The following is a 25000-nucleotide window of genomic DNA, read 5'->3' on the forward strand; positions in this document are numbered from 1 at the left end:
AGGGTCATATAAATTTAAAGGAATGTAAAGGCGGTCAATATATGACATTTTCATATTAACAAGTTTTCCAGGCATTACCCATATAGTTATTGTTGCTCATGTGAATCTGAAATAAAGGCCCACGGGGTCTGCGAGCGAAGCTCAACATGTACCGCTTGCAAGAACATAGGACCAGTGATGTAATTTTTATTTTGCGAGCGTAGCAAGCCACGGCAGAGCGCAAACTGTTAGGAGTTTTGATAAATAGCTGTTGTTGCTCATGTGAGAGCAAAAAAAAAGTAAAAAAAAAAATCCTCGAAATAATGACCCACAGGAATTGCAAGCGCAGCTCAACATGTACACTTGTCAGAACATGGAGGAGTGACGTAGTATTAATTTTGCAAGTACAGCATTAGAAGTGTAACCGAGATCAAAGGCCAATAACGTTCGATATTGTCGACTCAATATCAACCAGACTGGAAATTGCCAATGTCCATCGCAGGTATATAACCAGCCACTTTCTGATGAGCACTGACTAGTAATATCATAATCCTATATACCTTTACGTTCCTTTACGCTTTTCAGTCACATCCGGAGAACTCTATTCTCTACAGGACCTTCAAAGTCACTTTATCATATACATGGTTAAACCCAAGGTGTAAGGCCTATATTGTGATAATATAGGTTCTAGACCTTGGTTTTAACATTTGGTGATGGCATACCGTGTTACTAATCTCATATCACTGGGGCAGCTTTCAGTTCGTCTTAATTAAAGGCACATTTCATCGTTGACAGCAGATTATAGATGGTGAGCTTTGTACATTTTGTCTGTTTCTTGATAATTTTGTTTTATGGTAATGAATATCAAAGTATTAGTGTATTAGCGGCGAGTAAAATAAGAACCCAAAGGCGGACAGACAAAATGTTGCCATAATTAGTAGTCTGTGTACTGTATTCCATCGTTGCAGTACATACATTAAAGGTTAAAGGTGTCTGTTTTCAGTTCCAATTTCATTAGAATAGATGCTCACCAGAACGTCAGCCAGGTAACCCCAACCCCCATTGTGTTGCCCAACCACAGCAGTGGCCTCCCCAATAAACAGCTTAAACTCACGGTCCTGGGCTGGGGTTGATCTCCTGTCGTGCAAATGCTAGGTGAACATGTTACCACTGTACTACTGACCATTGATATTATTATATGTATAATTATTAGAAAATATTTGTTCACTTGACTAAGTCTGCCTAAGAATGATACAATTGAGAAGCCTTGGTCTAAAATCATGCAACGGAGTAGGTTCAACCTTACCTTTCTCCTTGCAGTTGAAAGACTATGAACCATTGAAAATGTCGCCACATCTTGAGTATCAGATTGTGTCATCACTGCTTGTGTCCTGAGAAACTTTGACATTTTTCGCTTTCTTTTGTCATCATCTCTATGCATTGAGTAAGCGCTGGAAATGATCTGGGTACCTCCACTCTAAAATGAAGGCAATTAAAATTACTAATTACAGTATTTGAATTAGAATTTAAAAGTAGAAATTTGGTAAGCATAAGCACAAGTACGGTAATTGATATGTTTACATACTGTACACTAAACATTATCTTTACAGATCAATATTACAGTACATGGTTATAATGATAATTTGTTTATTTTATATATTACCTTTTTTATGTTCCCTTCAACAATTGAAGTTACGTGTTCTTTCTGCAAAAAGGGAAGGAAAGATTAAGTAAGGTTATTTATTTGACGAATTCTTCTGTTGAAGTGTACTAAATTATCATTAATGGAAGTAGTTAAGACAGTGACATGTATTTTATACAATTTAAACGAATGATGTATAATATTAGATACATGTTTGTGGGGCACTGATGGTAAATTCATGACTGTGGCTTGAAAAGAGGGTTTTACTGCAAAGTTGATTAAAATGTTTCCATTATTATTATTATTATTATTATTATTATTATTATTATTATTATTATTATTATTATTATTATTAATTGATAAGCCACAACCCTATTTGGAAAAGCAGGATGCTATAAGCCAAAGGCTCCCACAGGGAAAATAGCCCAGTTAGGAAAGAAAATAAGGAAGTAAACTACAAGAGAAGTAACTAACAATAGAAATAAAATATTCTAAGAACAGTAACAACATTGAAATAAATTTTTTCATAAACAAACTATAAAAATTTAAAAAACAAAAGGTGCAGAAATAACATAGATTAATGTGTCCGAGTGTACCCTCAAGCAAGAGAACTCTACCCCAAGATTGTGGAAGACCATAGGTACAAATCTTGTTTAATATTGGATGTTCTTATTTTGAGAGTAATATAACAACTTTCCGGTATGATGCCATTTTGGCAGTAATGGCTCTCCAGTACTATAACGTTGGTTGAACTTTTAAGTCTTTGTATTGAAAAGAATTTTCATGAAACATTGGTATCTATTTTATGGTAAACTAATAAGGGTTTTATGCCTATGTTATCTGGATGTTTCGTACAGATGCGTGTTAATACATATCTAAAATAGATTCAGTAGTTCTTATGCAATGTCACGTGTATGCATTGTTTGAGTAATACCTTAATCGATACAAAACTGTGGTTAGCTTTGTGCACTGAATATGGTTAATGTTTTCACTGGAAAAGCAAGATATATATATATATATATATATATATATATATATATATATATATATATATATATATATATATATATACATATATTCATATATATATATAAATACATATATATATATATATATATATATATATATATATATATATATATATATATTACTCACACTGAATATATATATATATATATATATATATATATATATATATATATATATATATATATATATATATATATATATATATTACTCACACTGAATATATATATATATATATATATATATATATATATATATATATATATATATATATATATATTCAGTGTGAGTAATATATATATATATATATATATATATATATATATATATATATATATATATATTCAGTGTGAGTAATATATATATATATATATATATATATATATATATATATATATATATATATATATATATATATATATATATATATATATATATATATATATATACAGTGTGGGTAATTTTTGGGGCGAGTCACTGACAGCGTCGAGAGATTACTGCTGTTACCAAATCGGGGACTGGTAGATAGAGCATGTTTCACTGAAACGTCACGTCGTTGGAATTCCTACAATGTGTGTGTTTGTGTGTGTGTCATGGGCATGGCTGTACTTATTATTATTATTCTCAAAACGTTATACAATACTAGTTTCTTTGTGCAAAAGGATAACTTATGACTTCTTATTATTATCAAGTAAAGTAGTTTTACTCTGTTATTATATTTTGACTTCATATAATCTGTTGAGTAATGAAAAGTAACCTTGTTAACGTGTGGCTGTAATGGTGAGCGCCATCTCTAAGCATTTTACTGCCTACTATTGGAAGGTGATTTACGCAATATCGCTCCATATTATCATTATTACTACTAGCTAAGATAAAACCCTAACTGAAAAAAAAAAGGATGCTACAAGACCAAGAGCTCCAACAAGGAAAAATAACTCAGCGAGAAAAGGAAATAAGTAAATAAATATACTACAAGAGAAGTATTAAATAATTATAACAAAATATTCTAAGAATAATACCAATATTAAAATAGATCTTTCATTCGTTGCAACTTTGAACTTTTTAAATTAGTTCTCTTGCTTGAGGGTACAGGCACACTATTCTATCTCATTTCTCTTTCCTTTCCTCACTGGGCTATTTTCCCTGTTGAAGCTGCTGGGCTTAAAGCATCCTACCTTTCCAACTGGGGTTGTAGCTTAGCAAGTACCTGTGAACTATTGATTGTTGTGGTGGAGAACACGAAACTATTAGAATTAACTGCATACCTAGTATTACGATCAAGATAGTATTTTTTTTTCTTATTAACTGTGTATCACTCTTTGTAACTGTTATCGCCTTATAATGATAGTATGGTCATTAAAATCCTCCTTATCATCACTAAATTCTTATCAAAGGCATGTTCACATTGTGATTTGTCATGATAGTAACTGATACAATTATACTTAACCTAGTTTTAAACTTGGCCATCATGACGCGGGAGATGGGACTGTTTTATTGTATTTCATAGCTAGCTTCCATGTCTACGGGAACAGTTAGTAGGGGTAATTTTCAATAACCATTGAATAAGATTGTTGAGTAACAGATTTCGTCTTAAATCCCAGCTAAACTGTCGAAGTTTACGGTGTCAAGCATTTGTATTGCAATATCCTGAAAATCTTTATTGCACTATCATCTAGAAAATTGCAGCTGGCTGATAAATTGATTTTCTCTTAAACAAGCGTTACAAGAGATAGTCCAAAGCTCAGAAGAACATCGTCTGTCTAAAATAATCTTAGTTTGCTCAAGGGATGTCCTCGTTTTCACAAAAAGTAGTCCTTATTACAGGTAAGTTCTTTCCAATGTTAGATAAATCATAATTCACTTAGTCTCAGCGCTAACAGTATACCTTTTTCTATGTTAAAATAATTTGTATACATCACGTACATCCATATATCCAGTCAACACTATTTAGTTCTCCATGTAGTGGAGCAGGTAAAAAAAAAATATCATAATAAGGGATCAATTGATTTTAAGTTTAATTAGCTCGTTAGTTCATACAGCTTTTAAATTATAAATATTTTGCCCTCATGTTCAGCAATACAAGGCATTTGATCTTACCTTTTTCTAATGGAGTAGAAAATTTTGCTTTTTTTTTTTTTTTAATATAACTAGGTCATAGTTTTGTCAAATTTGTAGATTGCCATGGGAAATAATCTAAGTTTCATAAAAATAGCTATCTCCAATAAAATTACTGATAATAGTAATTATAAGTAAAAGAAATATCTACAATACAGCTGCAAAAACTGCTCTGATGATTCCATACTGATGCTTATTATAAAACTGTGGTTTCCTTTTCTGAGTAGGCTACCATTCTCTTGAGTATTTATATTCCTTTACTGTATTAATCTTTCTATTTCTACTCACCCTTTTCTATCATTTAACTTCTTTCTGCGCCTTATAATTAAAACCTCTGACTTTCAATTATGACCTCGAGACCCGGCTTTAGCAGTAAGGACATTTAGGTAATCATGATAGCAGTCAGAGACGATTTGCCTTCATCCAGTATTGCAGAACTAAAATTAGAAACCATTAGCAACATAAGTGAAAGTGACTGCTTCTAATTGTTTCTTCAAGAAGCATAACAACTATCCGCATTGATGTAAACAGAAAATTATGTCATTTGAATAGCAAAATTCACATTCATGCTCTAAGCAACGATAACCAGATGACCCCATTAAAAGAGATTACAACCACTGCCGTCTATCGGGTGTCAAATCTACTCTCACTGCTCTACTTTTCAGTCCTTTGATAAATTTGCCCATAATAATGTTTTATTTGCCCTTGGAGGTTATATTACTCAAAGGGTTTTCAGTATCTTAAAGATAATATATTGAAATAAAAATTAATTAAATCTATTTCAATATGAGGCGTCCTAGAAGAACGAGAAATAAATTCGACGTGTTGGCTGGAGTGAACATAACAGGCTGTTCCACATAAATTGGTTATTCCATTTTTTGAAAACCCTTGACTGTCTTAATATACCACCAATCTTCTGCTGAATATTTGTCAGGATAGAAAAAAAATGGCATTTTAGCAGCGTGAAAAATGCAACTTGAATTTTGATAATTTTATAGCCAGTCGTCGATATTATTATTATTATTATTATTATTATTATTATTATTACTTACTTACTAAGCTACAACCCTAGTTGGAAAAGCAGAATGCTGTAAGCCCAGGAGCCCAAACAGGGAAAATAGCCCAGTGAGGAAAGGAAACAAGGAAAAATAAAATATTCTAAGAACAGTAACATAAAAATAAATATCTCCTATATAAACTTTAAAAGCTTTAACAAAACAAGAGGAAGAGAAAAAAAGATAGAATAGTGTGCCCGAGTGCACCCTCAAATAAGAGAACTCTAACCCAAGACAGTGGACGACCATGGTACAGAGGCTATGGCACTACCCAAGACTAGAGAACAATCGTTTGATTTTAGAGTCTCTCTCTCCTAGAAGAACTGCTTACCAAAGCTAAAGAGTCTCTTCTACCCTTACTTAGAGGAAGGTAGCCACCGAACAATGATAGTGCAGTAACCCCTTTGGTGAAGAAGAATTGTTTGGTAATCTCAGTTTTGTCAGGTGTATGAGGACAGAGGAGAATATGTAAAGAATAGGTCAGACTATTCGGGTATGGGTAGACAAAGGGAAAATGAACCGTAACCACAGAGCAGAATCCAATGTAGTACAGTATGGCCAGTCAAAGGACTCCATATCTCTCTAGCAGTAGTATCTCAACGGGAACTGAATGTTCTATTTGTTTCTTTATGTAACTGTTCTATACTGTTTGGTACATGGTTCGGTTCCCTTCGTGTACTTGGGGATGATGGTAAGTATGACTCTACATAAGTCTATCAAATTTACGGAGGCGGTCGTAGTGTACATATGGACAAAAACACACCCTGCCATATTTCCGACTTTCCATTTATTTCGACATTAAAGAGAAATGATACCATTTGATGGTTGTTATGAATACGGTTACTTTAAATGTACAATATCAATGATATAGGATTTAATTTGTTGTAGTTTTCTATCACTATTCAGTCGTAATAAAAAGAAACGTGGTACAAAAGTTGCTACTTTTCCGAAACAGTTTCTCAGGTGAGCATTCATCAACTGACTTTCGTCAGTAGGCCTAAGTATAACCTGCCGCCGGGTGCTGGTAGGTGGCAAATAGAATTACTGTATCATAAAAGAAATATGTTAAAAACAAAATATAATTACAATGAAAAAATGGAGAGCATGTCGATCTCCTAAACAAGAAATAAATAAACATAACATTGTAAGCTATAAACCCATAGCTTCAGCTATTATTATAATAATTATTTTGCAATCTACCAAAGAACTTTAATCAAAATAATATTGGTGTCTTTACGACAGGCACTATGACATAAACAAACAAAGAAAACTGTCATTTAGACTGCATGTGGCCTTCAGTGAGATAATCTTTTAATATGACGTTGATTCCCAAATGAGATCATATAAGAATTTAGTGGGCGAGGTGTCTTTTTGTCTTTACGTAGACCATGAACGTCTCCGTAAATTTGAGACTGGTCAATGATTTTTTTTGCTGAAAATATCTCTCTCTCTCTCTCTCTCTCTCTCTCTCTCTCTCTCTCTCTCTCTCTCTCTCTCTCTCTCTCTCTCTCTCTCAAATATCAGAATAACTGAAGTTTAAAATTCTCGCGCCTGGCATTTGTTATAGTTCTTAAAAGATATCAAAATAAGAGTTATTGCACACAATACACGTACAAGTAACAAAAACGTGACTTTTTTCATTAGGTTAATGGCTATTAAGGCAAAGAAAAAAAAATAGCATTCAATAAATTATGCATACCTCTGTGTTGCATAGAAAATCTTACACTTTAATTGATCTGATTGATAATATTAATCATATTCTATTCTGTGTTAATTCATTTTTCAGTGATAGGGGTTCATGAATAGTCAATTGAAATTGTTATCATGATGCTTGAGTGTTTGGAATTACATTATCATCTTATTGTGATATCAGGTTTTTCCATTACGACTGATTCCTTACCATTCAACATAGTCATATTTGAGGATTTATTTCCGTATGTTACATAACATGTGAAATCCTTATGATAACGAAAGAACTTCGTTGTCGGGGGAGGAAATTTTGAGGAATTGTTGTATTGTCTTATTATTATTATTATTATTATTATTATTATTATTATTATTATTATTATTATTATTATTATTATTAGTAGTAGTAGTAGTAGTAGTAGTAGTAGTAGTAGTAGTAGTTGCTAAGCTACAACCCAAGTTGGAAAAGCAGGATGCTATAAGCCCAGGAGTTCCAATAGGGAAAATAGTCTAGTGAGGAGAGAAAACAAGGAAAAATAGAATATTTTAAGAAAAGTAACATCATTAAAATAAATATATCCTATATAAACTATAAAAAAAAATATAGCAAAACAAGAGAAAGAAAATATTCTTAATCTCTGTTTATTTCTCAATAATGAGTAGGATTTTGCCTTAGGTAGATTTAGACCTACCGCTGTAATAATCGACGGAGTTTGGAATGTATAGTCTCCACATGTGATCGTTTATTGGAAGATGATTAGACGATGATCGGTTTCTTCCGTATCCGCTTCAATTTCCTCTTCTCTCGAAAATAGTAAAACCTTGGATTTGCATATTAAGCGACGATTTCACCGTGATTGCTCTTAACGTTAGCGACTTAGTAACCAAAGATAAAACCCTCGCTTGAGTGATTGACCTGGTTTCATACGCATATGATACAAATGAAATCGATAAATTCTACTCCAACTTGAACCTTTAGAATAAGCCTATATTTGCCTTAGCTCTGCATTTGTTACTTTTCTAAAAATATAGTTTTGATTTCATTGGAAGAGACAACTTAGAACCTTATTTAGTCTAAGTCAGAGCAGTGGCCACAAGAAAAAAGAATGAGTTTTAAACCGAGGGCTGAGCTAGAGGTATTTGATAGATGAATCCCCTGATAGATAGAAAATTGTAAGTTAAAAAAACAGTCGGAGAGAATACAATTGAATTATTATTAAAGAAAATGGTGCAATAATTAACCAACAATCTAATTATATCCTGCTGGGTTTGTTACACCTTAAACTCTAGATGTTGATGGCCACGCTATTTTAGATACCAAAGAGAGTGCAGCTAGCTCAAATCGTGAAAAAATGAGTCTTATGAGACTCAGAGGCAAGATTATTAATTAGATGAATTGTCTCTAATGCTGTCGAGAAGGTTAACAAACTAGAGCTTTTGGCCTCATTGGTCCTAGTGTCTAGATATTGACCTAAATTTCATCATAGAAGTCAATCAGAACAATAAAATAACGCCTATATGATGAAACTCGAATAACTTTATCTTTCAAATATTCTGGAACATTTAATCTAAACTAAGCTCAGATAAGCATAGCCAAGAACTTGGGCTGTTACCTGTACAAGACGAAGTTTAGGTGCCCTGAATATCCAAAATGTTAATTGAAGTAGGAGGATGAATTGTTTCCTCATCAAATAATATTATTGAATAGGAGAGGAGACAAATGAGCAAAAAGTGTTATCTCTAAATCACTGATTTTGCGTAAGCAATAGCATACTTATCTAGACTCAAGGTTAGGGTTGGTAGACGAATAAAGAGCACTTTTAGATTGGGTTCACGTGATTGCTTGGAAGAGGTGGAAAATAAAAAAAAAGAGGTAAGAATGAAGAGATGTTAAAAAAAAAAAACGTATCTGGCCTACTTCCGAGTTAATCAACCATCCATGAATTATTATTATTATTATTATTATTATTATTATTATTATTATTATTATAGTGTTAATTAAAGTAGATCTGTCATATGTAAACTATGAAGAGAGGCTTGTGTCAAACTGTTCACCATAAAAACTTTTAATGCAAGTTTGAACTTCTGAAGCTCCACCTGTGAGATTATTATTATTATTATTATTATTATTATTATTATTATTATCATTTGCTAAGCTACGACACTAGTTTGAAAAGCAGGATGCTATAACCCCAAGGGCTCCAACAAGGAAAATAGCCCAGTGAGGAAAGGAAACAAGGAAAAATAAAATATTTTAAGAACAGTAACACTTAAATGTTTCCTATATAAACAAGAGGAACAAAACAAGAGGAAGAGAAATAAGATAGAAGTGTGCCCGTGTGTACCCTCAAGCAAAAGAACTCTAACCCGAGACAGTGGAAGGCCATGGTACAGAGGCTATGGCACTATCCAAAACTAGAGAACAATGGTTGGATTTTGGAGCGTCCTTCTTCTAAAAGTAGGTTGACCAGGGCACCAGCTGCCCGTTGAGATACTACCGCTAGAGAGTTATGGGGTCCTTTGACTGGCCAGACAGTATAATATTGTATCCTTCTCTCTGGTTACGTTTCTTTCCCTTTGCCTACACAGATACCGAATAGTCTGGCTTATTCTTTACAGATACTCCTCTGTCCTCATACACCTGACAACACTGAGATTACCAAACAATTCTTCTTCACCCAAGGAGTTAACTATTGCACTGTAATGGTTCAGAGGCTACTTTCCTCTTGGTAAGGGTAGAAGAGACTCTTTAGCTATGGACACTATTTAAAATTTTCTTTCTCATCCATTCACCATTGTTTTAGTGATAATTGATTTTGCTGTGGAATTTCTGATTTTGAAACTCACTCATGCTCTGCAGGTCAAAGAAAAGCGAGTATACATCATGTTGTTTCCCATGTATTTTGAGACTACACAGTCAGCTCATTAGTGTATAAATGGAGACTGAGGCATTTGCATTTTCAGTTTCGCAAAGGCCTACAGCATTTGTATAAGAACGCACTTATTAAACGAAATATTTAGAATTTGTGCTTACTGACAAAAGTAATATTTCAGGCATGAACGGTGATTGAATTAGTTTACGAGTCCCGCCCATATATATGCTGCGGGCAATCTGTGTGTGTGTGTGTGTGTGTGTGTGTGTGTGTGTGTGTGTGTGCGCGCGCGCATGCGTGTGTTATTTGGTAAGTGATGACGGTCAATATTAATTTAAGAAGGTAGGATATTTCATTAGCAATATTTTCAATCACAGTCTGTATGACATTACACATTTTTGCACCTTCAAAAGAAGAGATAATTTTTACTTGTCAAATTGTATCGACTTGCTTAGTTTATACTGTAAGGGGATTTCCATCTTGCGTTTTTTATGAAGTATTGATTTTGTGAAGATATTCATTAGTTTATCTCTTTTCATTAAATATCTAGTATTACACAATTGTATTCCATACGAGCCTATTTAAATTTTCAAACAATTTATCAGGGTTGACAAGGTTAAGGCGATTAATGCTTGCCATCAGCACGCATTCTAATTCATTCAGAATCTTGCATCGTACACGACTTCCCAAACTCTGTATACAAGTCGAACTGTTCACGACTGAACAAATTTTCTGCCTGTCATGAAAATATAGTTGAAGCATGCACTCCCCTCATCCATGTTTGAAACATCCTTGCAGTGCTATTGTTTTGCTACTCTGAGTGTGTGTATATATATATATATATATATATATATATATATATATATATATATATATATATATATATATATATATATATATTTATATATATATATATATATATATATATATATATATATATATATATATATATATATATATATATATATATATTGGTCCCGGGTCTGGGCACCAATAGTATATCATAAACTACGGCTGGCAAATTAAATAACCTCCCGAGTTCTAAACTCCCGTTTGTTTTTATGTAGATCTGTTACGCTTTACTAATATCCGAACTCTGAGAAATTATGCAACTCCCAGACGGCAATATATAAAAACACTGAAGATCCAAAGGTCTCTTACACACACTCAAAACAAAACTGAGTTATTAATTAGTTGAACTATTCAAAACAACCTCTTACTTTGATTCTTAGTCAGGGATTACGAGAGAGCTCTGTAAGAAATACTGGTGATAGAAATAATACACACTTTACAAAAATAAATATATTCTATAAGATATTTACAACATTAATATCAAAAAATTATTACCAAAATGAATCACTCGAAATAATAAATCTGAACAAGGCAACTCTTTCTTAGCTAACTATGCACAGATAAAACCAACTCTGCGGTTTTCAAGAACATTCCAACCACGTGGAAATATAACATGACGCAATACCGCATGAAAGCAAAAAAATTACATAAGCCCTCATTTTCATACCTTGTATGGTCCGTACAGCATACTTAGACAGTCTACATAAGACTTCGTAACAAAATATGTGAAATAAAAAGTTAATTCTGGAAAATAACGTAAATTTACATATACTGATTTGAATGAAAAATACAGTTACATGAACGATGAAAGTTTTACGTAATTTGCATACAAATACTTACATCTACATGAGAGGAACCCACCTTATGAGTTGGCTATATACCTCCTAAGTACACAAATGAAATACAGTACATGAATAAAATATTTACTCTACACTAGACCAGCTTTGTAAGAATATATATATATATATATATATATATATATATATATATATATATATATATATATATATATATATATATATATATATATAATATATATATATATACATATTATATATATATATATATATATATATATATATATATATATATATATATATATATATATATATATATATATATATATATATATGTGTGTGTGTGTGTGTGTGTGTGTGTATGCTGCAGTTTCACTTCTGTCGTTCGCCACTTTTAAGAGATTTTCAATGTTTAACGCTTACCTTATTTCTGTATATGTACCTGTATCCTCCAATCGAATGGTAGCATAATATACATGTAAGGCCTATACAATTTAGTGCTGGTGTTCTAATGATTGAAAAAAGAAATTATAATCATACTTCGAAATTCCGAACGTAAGTTAAGGATAAAGCATCAGCACCATTTCTTTGAGCAGTTCCCCTCCCTCCACGCTCCTCAATGACTCGATCGAGTCGGGCCGACGCCGGCGGAGATGCGAGGCATCAGTATTCAGTGTACTACTGAACTTACGGTCGCCTACTTGAGTAGCAGTCGTGTGTAATCAAAATTGTAACTGGCCATTTTTTTTAACGCTATGGCTACATCGTCTCTTTCTCAGAAGGTAGCTTTAGTAACAGGTAAGGTTATCTACAGCAAGATCTTCTATAGACCTTGATCTACAGAACAAAGGTAGATTGCAGATAAGAATGTATCTTTTCCAAGCCACAATTCACAAGTCTTAGATTAATTTTCTTAGTAGTTGTTAGAAAACCCAGGCGTTTATGGTCATTTCAAATTCTAATGCCCTAAGGAAATGGACAAGGCCCTTTGCGTCAACAGGCGTAGTAGGAGATGATGATGAATGAAATGGTGCTTTATGAAAGATTATAATGATCTACGTAAATCGTGATGTTATATGGCTGTGGTGTATATTATGGGAATTTGAATTATCCTGGTGTAAATTTAGCCACGAAAAACCTTCACACTGAATTTGGTTGGATTCGCAATAGACGAAAACCCATCACATCAATGAGAGAGAGAGAGAGAGAGAGAGAGAGAGAGAGAGAGAGAGAGAGAGAGAGAGAGAGAGAGAGAGAGAGAGAGAGAGAGAGAGAGAGAGAGAGATTATGGGGTTATTTATTAAGCGTTGATATATACAAGCATACTAAAAAATTTTGTTATTAAAGTATGCACTATTATTATTATTATTATTATTATTATTATTATTATTATTATTATTATTATTATTATTTCTTGCTAACCTACAACCCTAGTTGGAAAAGCAGGATGCTATAAGCCCAGGGGCTCCAACAGGGAAAATAGCATAGTGAGGAAAGGAAACAAGGACAAATAAAATATTTTAAGAACAGTAACAATAAAATAAATATCTCCTATATAAACTATAAAAACTTTAACAAAACAAAAAGAGAAAAAAAAAGATAGAATATTGTGCTTGAGTGTACCCTCAAGCAAGAGAACTCTAACCCAAGAAAGTGAAAGACCATGGTACAGAGGCTATGGCACTACCCAAGACTAGAGAACAATGGTTTGATTTTGGAGTGTCCTTCTCCTAGAAGAGCTGCTTACCATAGCTAAAGAGTCTCTTCTCCCCTCACCTAGAGGAAAGTGGCTACTAAACAATGATAGTGCAGTAACCCCTCGAACGAAGAAGAATTGTTTGGTAGCCTAATCTCATTGTTGTCAGGTGTATGAGGACAGAGGAGAATATGTAAATAATAGGCCAGACTATTCGGTGTATGTACAGGCAAAAGGAAAATGAACCGTAACCAGAGAGAAGAATCCAATGTAGTACTGTCTGGCCAGCCAAAGGACCCCATAACTCTCTAGCGGTAGTATCTCAACGGATGGCTGGTGCTCTAGCCAACCTACTACCTCTACAACGCACATTTTATATACATTATATATATAATACATACGTATATTTATTAATACATGCTGTATATATATATATATATATATATATATATATATATATATATATATATATATAAACGGATGTATTATACATTATACATGTATGTATTATATATTTACATTATCTATAAACAGCGTATATATATATATATATATATATATATATATATATATATATATATATATATATATATATATATATACATATATATATATATACATATAATATATATATATATATAATATGTATGTATGTATATATATATATATATATATATATATATATATATATATATATATATATATATATATATATATATATATATATGTATATATATACACATATACATACATACATACATACATATACTGTATATACACACACATTATTTTCCGTTAAATGTACTGTAGATGCACGCATATTCATTACAAAATAAGAAATAAAATCCATTTCAAGTATCAAACACTTTTCTTCATGGCCAGAAGTCCGAAGAAAAAGGCAAAAAATTCACACAGTTCAATCTGATTTACTCTGCCAGCTGCTCTTTTACCTAGTAGCTAATGGCTATTATCAATGATAAATTAATTAGGCAATGGAGATTATATAAAATCGTAATATTCGTAAGAAAAAAAATATAGCAACACAGTGGAGGTTTTAGTCTTTCTCCTCCGACTTTTGACCTTGAAGATTAGGTCAAGACAATAGAAATTGGGTAGACGCCACATGGGTATCCACGTTACGGGGTAATTGTAAGACGATCGTGTATATATCCAACTCCATATACAGTATATATATATATATATATATATATATATATATATATATATATATATATATATATATATATATATATATATATATATATATATATATATATATATTGATACTTTAAGTACTAGCGAAACTAAAATTCACTATAAGAAATGGACAAGTGCTGGCTACCTTGGTATTTTTCTCTATAAGTTTAATAGGGGCTGGGGTATAATAACTTACGTATTAGTCTATTAAAATGTGAAGTCTATTTCTCACTTGAAGTCCATTGTTTACATATGGGAGACTGGTGTCGAGTTACAGCGCATGCGTTGCTTGCATTCGCTTTGGCCAAACAACCAGATTTGTGGAAATCTCCACTGTGATGGAAATATACTCTTACCATTTGACTTAAGACACGTCACGAATCAGAACTAAGACATGTCACCTATAACAGAGTTCAGTGATCGCACACAACAATTTATGACAGTCATAGTACTCTTAAAAAGGTCATTAATCTCACTGTATAAAACACATAATTCTGCATAGCCTATCTTTCATACAAGGCTTAGGACATTACTCCCCAACCCCCATGCTCCTAACTCCAGAAGGAGGTGCGCACTCGCCCTCTCTAGTCTATGATATATGGAGGACACTCTGATCCGGAATAAGGCATGGTATGTAATAGACAGAAATGCAACATAAAATATATACATGGAAATCACCTCCCCCCCCCCACAAAAAAAAAAAAAAAAAGTACATCTTCCACAAAAAAAATAAAAAATGAAATATTGCATGTAAAAATGTACACAACATAAAATAATCCCACTATTTTTTCTTATGACCTCTGCAATTATAATACAGAATGCCCAAAGTGGAAAAAAAAGTCATATCAATTTCGGTATTACACAACCTCAACAATAACCGCCCTCTGGTTGCGGGCTATACAGGCCTTTGAGGCGGGATAGGGGTAGGAATAGGCATTCCTTCATCCCTCGATTTTATTTGTCCGGGTTTACTGCACAATTTCATCACACAACTCACCACAGCCATTTTACCATCTTTGAAATTACTACTACACCAGCACTTTTAACTATCGATCGGTAGTCACTAGCCGTTTTCCCGAGAAAATCATTCAGCTTCCCGCCCTTCTCTTATAACTCTAAGTATAGGGTCTTTGCATCTACACATATCTATCACTGCCTCTCCTCGAGGCTGAATTTTAATCCTGTAACCACTTTCTCTTCGGGGACCGATCCGGTCCCAGTAAACAGAAGTCATATAAATACATCAATAATACAGCATCTGCCCGATGGATCAGACCTGACCTATCTAACCTTTCTCTCTTTGTTTTTAGGTTGACTCAGTAGTATGTCATACATATTGCTACACATAGCAAAATTATCATAACACTCTACTTCACTGCATTAAGCACCCACATAAGAACACATTGTTATCATCAAGTTTACTTAGAAAACTTCAAAAGAAGAAATGAGGACTGTTCAAACAACAACAGTAAAAAAAAAAGAAAAAAAATCCTACTCATCAACTCAAGGAATGTCAAGTCTGCAGGGATAAGGAGGTACACTCTGATTGACATTTGAAAACTAACGCTTCTGGAACTACATGTATGTGTGCCTGATGATGTTCAGACACTGCTCCACTAATAATGATTTATATCACTACTGTGTTAGATTGAACCATCTTTACTTGGTACGGACCCAAATACGAATGGCTCTAGTTTGTGTTTCCTAGGTTGTAATTGTTTTAAATACACAAAATCGGCCACAAATACTTTTACCGGTGTGGTTTTGAAACAGCCATCATACTTTGATGTGTGTTATTCATTGGCTCTTTTCAAAAACCTTTCAATGGTGTTCATTACTCTCCTTAAGAGATTTAGTAAACAGACACGGTATTGCTCAGATGCATAATTTGGCAACTATTGCGAACTAATCAGAACCATATACGGTAACACAGGATTCTGTCCATACACTAAAAAGAAAGGCATATCCCTGAGCGAAGCATTATATGCAATGTTAAAACCTAGCTCAGCAGTAGGAAGCATGGCGTGCCAAGGACGGGGGTCATCAGCCACTAAGTAACGAAAAATTTGTACCACTTCCCTATTATGAGATTCCACCAAACCATTAGCTGAAGGCCTATATGCAATCACTGAAAAATTTTCAATTTTCATCAAGTCCGTGACAGATTTCACCACCTTGTTTATAAACTCGAGACCATTATCACTTATCAAAGTTTTCAGGCAACCAAACCTAGTAATGAAAGAGCACAACACCTGGGCTAATGAATTTGCAGATTTATCTAACTTTCCGTAAGTATGAGTGTAACGAGTAAATGCATCCACAAATACACGTATATAAAATTTAATAAAAATCACAGGCCACTTTCTGGCTTTCGGTACAGTGTTTTTATGTACTTTGAAACAGTTATAAGTATGGCAACATTTTATATACCTTTCTATAGATTTTTTTTATTCCTAACCAAAAGAAGGATTCACATGCTCTCCTTGATGTTCTATCAATCCCCTAATGCCCTACATGCGGACTTGCCTGTACAATGTGGATGGCTCGATTAATCAAAGAGGGTGGAAGAACTACCCCTACACAAAATTCCCCTCCCCTCTTCTCGTAAGCACAATATAAGATATCGTTCTCTATAAAAAAGAATTCTCATGAGGCACATTCAGAAATGACTCCCCTTTAATCACTGTTTGCACTCTTTCCATCCATTCCTCTTTTTTCTGTCCTTCTCTGACTTCTTCTATGTCCCAACCTCCTAGATCAATCACACCTGCATCATCAGGGCACTCATTCCGGACACCCCTGATCATGTCCTCTGCCATCCATACATATATTCTCTCTCTCTCTCTCTCTCTCTCTCTCTCTCTCTCTCTCTCTCTCTCTCTCTCTCACCAACATATTTGTATCTACAAACTGTTTCTCTCTCTCTCTCTCTCTCTTGCTCGTGGATCTCATTTCCTGATTGATCATCGCGTGAATTCACATCCCGTTTTCTATTTTGTTGGGGTCCTTCAATATTTTGGGTTCGTTCTTTATTTCTCATTTGTGCCCAGGTTGTTACTCCTTTACTGCATCTCTAGAGAGAGCATCAGCTACCTTGTTAGCTTTACCTTCTATGTAGTTAAATACCTTTATGTTGAACCCTAACAATCTTTCAATTCATCTCGCTTGTCTAGGTGTAAAGTCTCCTTTGTAAAATAAATCACGTAAAGGCCGATGATCACTTTGCAACTCAAACGGCTGCCCTAATCAAAAGAACTGATGCCTCTCTAGAACCTAAAGAATAGCCAATGCCTGTCGATCAAATGTACTATAATTCTTTTCTTCCCCTTTTAATGCCCAGCAAGCAAAACAAATGGGTCGCTCTCTACCTTCATCATTTCATTGAGATATTACGCCACTAATAGCTATGCTACTCACATTTGTTGTCACTAAAATCAGCCAATCAAACCTAGAATATGCGAGTAACTCATCGCTAGTTAAGGCAGCTTTCAAACGGTTAAAGGCCCTTTCTTCCACTCCCCAATTCATTACTTTTGTTTCTATAAAGCATCTAAGGGTCTTGTCATCTCTCCAAAAACTCTTATGAATTTACAGTAATACCCAGTGAGCCCAAGGAACCCAGCTACTTCCTTCAGGGTACGTGGCCGCTGGAAATCTCTAATAACTTCTACTTTACTGAGGCAGGGTTGGATACTTTTTGGGGTTATCATCTGACCTAAAAATTCTCCCTGTTTCCCAAAAAATTTGCACTTTGATAAATTTATGTTCATACCATTATGGCGCAATGCATCTAAAACTTTACGAAAATTTTTATGTTCTTCTGCTGTTTTCCCTATAACTATGATATGGTCTAAATAAACAAGAACATTATGGTCAATTAAGGGAGACAACATTGCCATCATTACTCTAGAAAAATGACTGGGAAAATTTTTAACATGAAAAGAAGAAAATTTAACTGAAACAGTTAATCGTTGGCTATAAACGCCATTTTGCATTTGCCGTCTTCCTAAATGGGTATCTGATAGTATACAGATTTTAAAACAATAGTGTTAAAATATTTACTATCCCATACTTTCATGAGTAATTCTTCAATCGAGGGCAATGGAAATTTAACTTCCAATAATCAACACATAATCTTACTGAGCCATCCTTTTTCTTAACAGCTACAATTGGAGGAGCACAGAAGGATTTGTCTCCTCGATAATCCCTTGTTTCCTTAATTTACTGATTTCCCTTTCTATCTCTCCCTGGAAATGAATGGGTACCTAGTAAGGCCTTGACCTGATCGGTTCCGCCTGCCCATTTTTAGTGCCAAAGAAATATCGATCAATCCTCCAGGGTCGCTCTTCTTTAATTGTAATTACATCGGAATAATTATTATTACTACAGATTGATATTCTGGCGGACATAGTTTTCGTGCTTGCATAATCAAGTTCTGGGTGCGTTCGTCTGTGCGGGCTGGAGTTGTGGCTCCCAAGATCCCATTATTAGTAATTTCACATAATTCCAATTCACGCACAGAATCACCTACTGACTTTGTTCTCCTCTCCCCCTTTTGGGGGGTTGGAAGCGGCCTCTCATGGCTGCCACCTTTCTGGAATCAGGGCAGTTATTCTCCGTATTTTTTTCTTCTGGCAAACTGTCTAGAATGTTTTGTATGGCCATCATAATGTCTGCTAACGAGCGAACTTCATCAAACAAATAACCACATAAACATGGGTTTACTATACTGCGAATATGTTTACGGGCAATTACTTTTTTATCACCTTCTGGGAGATTGGCAGTTCTTGTAGCAAATGAATCACAATCTCGAAAAATATGAGTTTCAAAACTGAGAGCTGACTCACCTCTCAAATTTTTGGTTGATAATTTTTTTTTATATCACTTTCCTGACACCCGGCAAGGCGTATTTCTCAAATAAACGTCGTTTTATTTCGGTATAACTTCTTAAACTGTCTTGTGGGCAACACATTGCCTCTATTGCTGGAGCATCTTTCAGCAATCTAATTACTTGAATTGCTTTTTCTCTTTCTGACCCCCCATATGTGGCTACTTCAAAGTCTCTCTAAAACACTTCAATCGATTGAAACCCTTTATAAGGCCATTGATCGTCAAAAGGTCTAACACTTGCCTGGAGTTCTGGTAATTTTCGAACTACGATGTTTTGAGTATCTTTAATTGGTTGTGCATGTGTGTTTTCACTTGTATGCGTTTGAACATGGTTCATGTACATCAGAGTTCCTGTGGCTGAGCGCCGCTCTTCTTCTTGTTCAACTGATAATCTGTTTATTAGGTTATCTAACCTATTTTCTAAGTCCTGTGTTCATTGCTCTCGTCTATACTCTTCATCTACATTGCTATAACCATCTGCTCCTCCAAGTTCATCTGCTGCAGCAGCAGTGTCTGCTGTGTTAGACCTTGTATATCTACACATCTTAAACTTCATTTTACCGGCTTACAGTACAACTTCGCTCACAGCCTATGCAAACAGATGTATTCTTTCACCTGACACCAATTATGTCTCGTGTCGACAGATTATGAGACATTGGAACATGGTTTTTTTCACTTTATTATAAAAGCTTCGTGAACACACTTTACACAACGAGTACCACATTGTTCTTGTGAGTGCTTGAGCGGTACTGCCAGTCCTGAGCAAATCTTACATTGCTGGTCTATCAATATTGCTGAAACAGCTAGATTTGTGGAAATCTCCACTGTGGTGGAAATATACTCTTACCATTTGGCTTAAGACATGTCACGAATCAGAGCTAAGACACGTCACCTATAACAGAGTTCAGTGATTGAGCACAACAGTTTATGACAGTCATAGTATTCTTTATAAAGGTAATTAATCTCACTGTTTAAAACCCATACCTCTACATATTTTTCATACAAGGCTTGGGACACGGACACACACACACACACACACACACACACACACACATATATATATATATATATATATATATATATATATATATATATATATATATATATAATTAGCCATTGCTAGTCCACTGTAGGACAAAGGTGCCTGAGACATGTCCTTCCACTCCTGTCTGTTTATGGTTTCTCTACGCAAATGTTCATAGGTCGTCAATCCATCTTCTACTTTACATTGCTCTTGTATCCAGGTTGCTCTTTTCCTGTCTCTTAAGTATTAACCCCACCATAATTGTTTCTAATGCTCTGTGATTTGTAACTAGCTTATGTCCTAAGGCTTTAGCAAGGCTCCAAGTTTCTGATAAATAAGTTAATACAGGTAGGACCCTCTGATTACATATTTTATTTTTAGAGAAAATGGCATTTTACTCTTTATAATACCATTTTCTTTACCTAAAGGTCTTTATCCAACGCTTATCCTTCTTTCACTTTTGATCTCATGTCCCGGTGAAACACTTACTGTCTGTCTCTAGAGGTTCGTTTATAACCCTTATTTGTTTGTTCTGCATTTTTATTAAACATTATTTTATCTTTACTCATATCTATTTTCACTCCTACATTTCTGTTTTCTCTATTCAATCTTCAATAATTATTTTGGAATTCCTCCCTTGATTTACTAAATAGAACTGAGGTATTCTCCATTAATGTTAATTCCTACATTTTCCTAATCTAAATACTTGAAAACATCTACGTACACACTGATCAATTTGGTACTAATACAAACATTCGTCCTTTACATAGGGAAGATGACAGCGAAGCTGAAATACACGGCATTTAAAATCTTATAACGAGGCGTAAAAAGTTGGTTAGTAGTTACCGACTGAAAACAGGGAAAGCCCACTGCTACAAGAAAATAACAGCCAGAAAACAAAACAATAACAAAATTTATGAATAATGATAGTATTTATATTTTACAAGACTCTAAATACTTACATTTCACCTATTGATAACAATTTTACACAAATCAATTAACTAATACACACCTCAGTTTTATGTCTCTATGATGCAAGACTCGGACAACAACAGGAAATGATGAATTTCCAAAAGTCAGCAGTAAAGTATACAGATTGCAGTTTCAGAGGTAAAAGATAATAATCAGGAATACAGCTTTTGATGATATTCGATCTTCCAAGAATTTCTTGTCTTCCTTTAAATTTCAGCAGCATTGTAAAAGAAATCAACATGCTGGGTTGCGACAGATGTCACAAAAATGTCTCCGCATGCGCAAATATTAACTCAGGAGATGGTCTACAGTATGTTAGTCTTTCGTCTCTAACTCGTCGCTCATACACTTATATCAGGGATCCGTTCTCTGGAAAATTCTTGATCGTGCAGGGTGGATTATAACATGCAAATAGAAATGCGGGAGATGTCAATAAGTTACGATAAATATCCAAAAGCTCATGTTCTAGAATACAACAACATCTTTGAGTTACAATTCATAGCAAATTTTTTATCTTAACAGTGAGAACTTCCCGCTTACCTTAGCAAAACGGGAAGATCCTTCCTGGGGGAGCCTTCTGTATCTTTCCAAATAGATGATGCCTTGCAATTGTTGTGGCTCTCCTTGGGATTTCTAAGTAGCAGCTGGTGGAAGTGATTGATTTGAGGACTACACAGGAGAATGTAGCGCCTGCAGAAGTCATTGGCTCTTCTCCCTCGAGAGCCCAGAGGAAGGAGTCCCTCCTCGCTGGCCTCGTGTCCCCGAAGTCATCCACCTTCGTCTTTTGACCACTGCCTGAAACACTACACGATGAATATCGACCAGATGTGCCTCACCAACTTGCACATCAAACAGATGCAGCTCCCACACATGTCTCGACCAGATGTGTCTTGTTCAGACACCTCGCCCACATGCGCCTCACCGGGGGCACCTCGCCTAGACGCTCATCATCAGAAGCATATTTCCAAGTGTCCATTGCCCAGGTGTCCACTGCCCAGGAATGTATATCCCAGAAACACATGGCCCAGACGCACATCCCCTAAACGGGCATTGCCCAATTATTTGTTGTTGCTAATTGAGTTCGACACAGCCTCTTGTTCTCTGTCTCCTTAGAGATGAATGAAGGACAAAGTAGATCAACAGCCAGGTCCAAAACAAGATAGACCAAGACCAGCGGTAGATCATTCTGAGGATGCCAAGGAGAGGAAGTGTTCACTTAGTCATCTCTTCCCTTTCGTCTGAAGGAGCACGCCTCAAAGAAAGGAAAGACCTGAAGTGCTTTCTAAAGAACAAGTCCAGTGCTCCAACAGACCCCAGACCATGCAAAGAGTCCCAGGATCTTTGAGTCCCGAGGGACGCTAGAAGGAGTGCGGCTGCTTATCACCCTCCACCTTAATATCCTCTTATGAGAGGAGCCAGACACTTATTTGGACTTTGACTCATCCCGAAACTGGCAGGGTAAGGTAGTGGAGAGGATGACCCTGATCCTGACTCTGACTAATCTGACGGTCACCTTCCTCAACCAGCCACCCCTAAGGAACCGGATACAGAGCAAGGCGAGTCAGATTAAACCATCTTCATGGTCTTGAACTACATCTGCAAGATCAATGGCCTAGGAGATGCAACTTGCTCTCCTCTCAAGGGGAGGAAAGCCACCACCAATCAGCTTTGTTGTGTGCCTAGCGGCACCAGACTTCACCAAGAGCTTCCCTGGTCAATTCAGACATTGGAGGCTCTAGACAAGGTAGACACCCAGGTCTCTGCAAAGAAAGATTCTTTAAGGGCAGGGAGATCCACCAGTATGATTCTTGTAGCTTTCTTGCTGCATAGGAACTACTAACAAACACAGGAGATTTCTCCTTCCCCCTTAACTCTTGATCCTGCAGTGGCCTCGTTGACCACAGGTGTCATGGCAGACTGCCAAGTTTATTATCTAATCATTTTGACATGGACTGAAGCTTCAAGCATAGAGAGCATGGCAATGGCTAATTTTCACACTGACTCCTGGGTCAAGAGAAAGGCTGTCAACATCGCCCTGATGGGACTTAATCCATGGAGTTCCTGACTTGCCAAGCTGCCAACCTGTCGGCAAACTGGGTCCTCAAGGGGCAAAATGCCTTGGCCTCCAAATTCCATTGACAGATTAGCCAAAAGGAGATTTTGGACCTCAGAAATGCCTCACTAAAAGGGGCCACACTGTTTCCAACAGAGGAAGTCGAGACAGTTACCATCATTAGAACAGCAGTGTACTTTTAACGACAATAGTCTGCCTCCACTTCCGGTCAAGCAACATAATCAACTCCAGCACAGAGAAGTGACTTCTGTCCAGCTTTATCAATTCTGAAGTGGGAAACGAAGACGACAATCCTGCTAAAGGAGAGGGAGAATTCTATGTTGATGCCACCTGCGGGAGGATGCCTGCAACTCAAATGGAGGAGGTGGTGATACCACGGGGCGGAGAGATGGACAGTAGATGTCCGGGTCGGCTACCTCCTCCCTCTACTAATTCCACAACAATTATGTCATCATCCTATTGCCAAGAACCAGTGAAGGACATAGCCCTTCGTGCAGAAGTCGAGGCTACGTTGGAGAAGGGTACTCATGAAGAGGTCGACGATGGCTCCACAGACTTCTTTAGTCAATTCTTTTTTGTTGAAAAGGCATCTGGAGGCTGGAGACCAGTCATAGACCTGTCAGTCTCCATCTTTAAGATGGAGACCACAGCAACAGTCAGGCCTTTGGACTTCATGATGACGATAGACATCGAGATCCGTACTTCCAAATCCCAACCCATCCTACCTCCAGGAAGTACCTCGGCTTCATTGAGATCAGCAAGGTGCTTTGTTTCAGGCTTTCAAAAGCATCAAATTTCTTCACCAGAGTCTTTACGCTAGTATCAACATGGGCACACGCCAATGGCATTCGTCTCTTACGATACATTGATCATTGTCTCGATCTAAGGATCGTGGTAAATCTGAAGAAGTCCATCCTAGTGCCAAAGCAAACACTCATTTACCTCAGAGTGGTCATCAACATAGTCCTCGGAAAAACCTTTCCATCTCAGGACAGGGTAGCAGGCCTGAGACACAACACTCCCCTTCCTTTGTCAGTCCCAACTGCCAAAAGTTACTGGGTCACCTAGTATCTCATGAACATCTTGTTTCAAATGGTCGTCTACACCTACAGTTGTTCCACT

At 35.5% G+C, this 25000-nt stretch overlaps 1 protein-coding gene across 1 annotated transcript in view; it reads left to right on the forward strand.

Moving 5' to 3' along the window:
- The first annotated feature begins 12706 nt into the window (after positions 1–12706).
- LOC137639136 (cyclohexanol dehydrogenase-like) overlaps positions 12707–25000 on the forward strand; it is a 36706-nt gene continuing 24412 nt past the window's right edge. Inside the window, exon 1 of the mRNA XM_068371445.1 lies at positions 12707–12823. Coding sequence (XP_068227546.1) covers positions 12781–12823 — 43 coding nt within the window. The 5' untranslated portion in view covers positions 12707–12780. The remainder of the gene's footprint in view (positions 12824–25000) is intronic.

This window comes from Palaemon carinicauda, chromosome 4, assembly GCF_036898095.1.
Source record: "Palaemon carinicauda isolate YSFRI2023 chromosome 4, ASM3689809v2, whole genome shotgun sequence".
Taxonomy (NCBI): domain Eukaryota; kingdom Metazoa; phylum Arthropoda; class Malacostraca; order Decapoda; family Palaemonidae; genus Palaemon; species Palaemon carinicauda.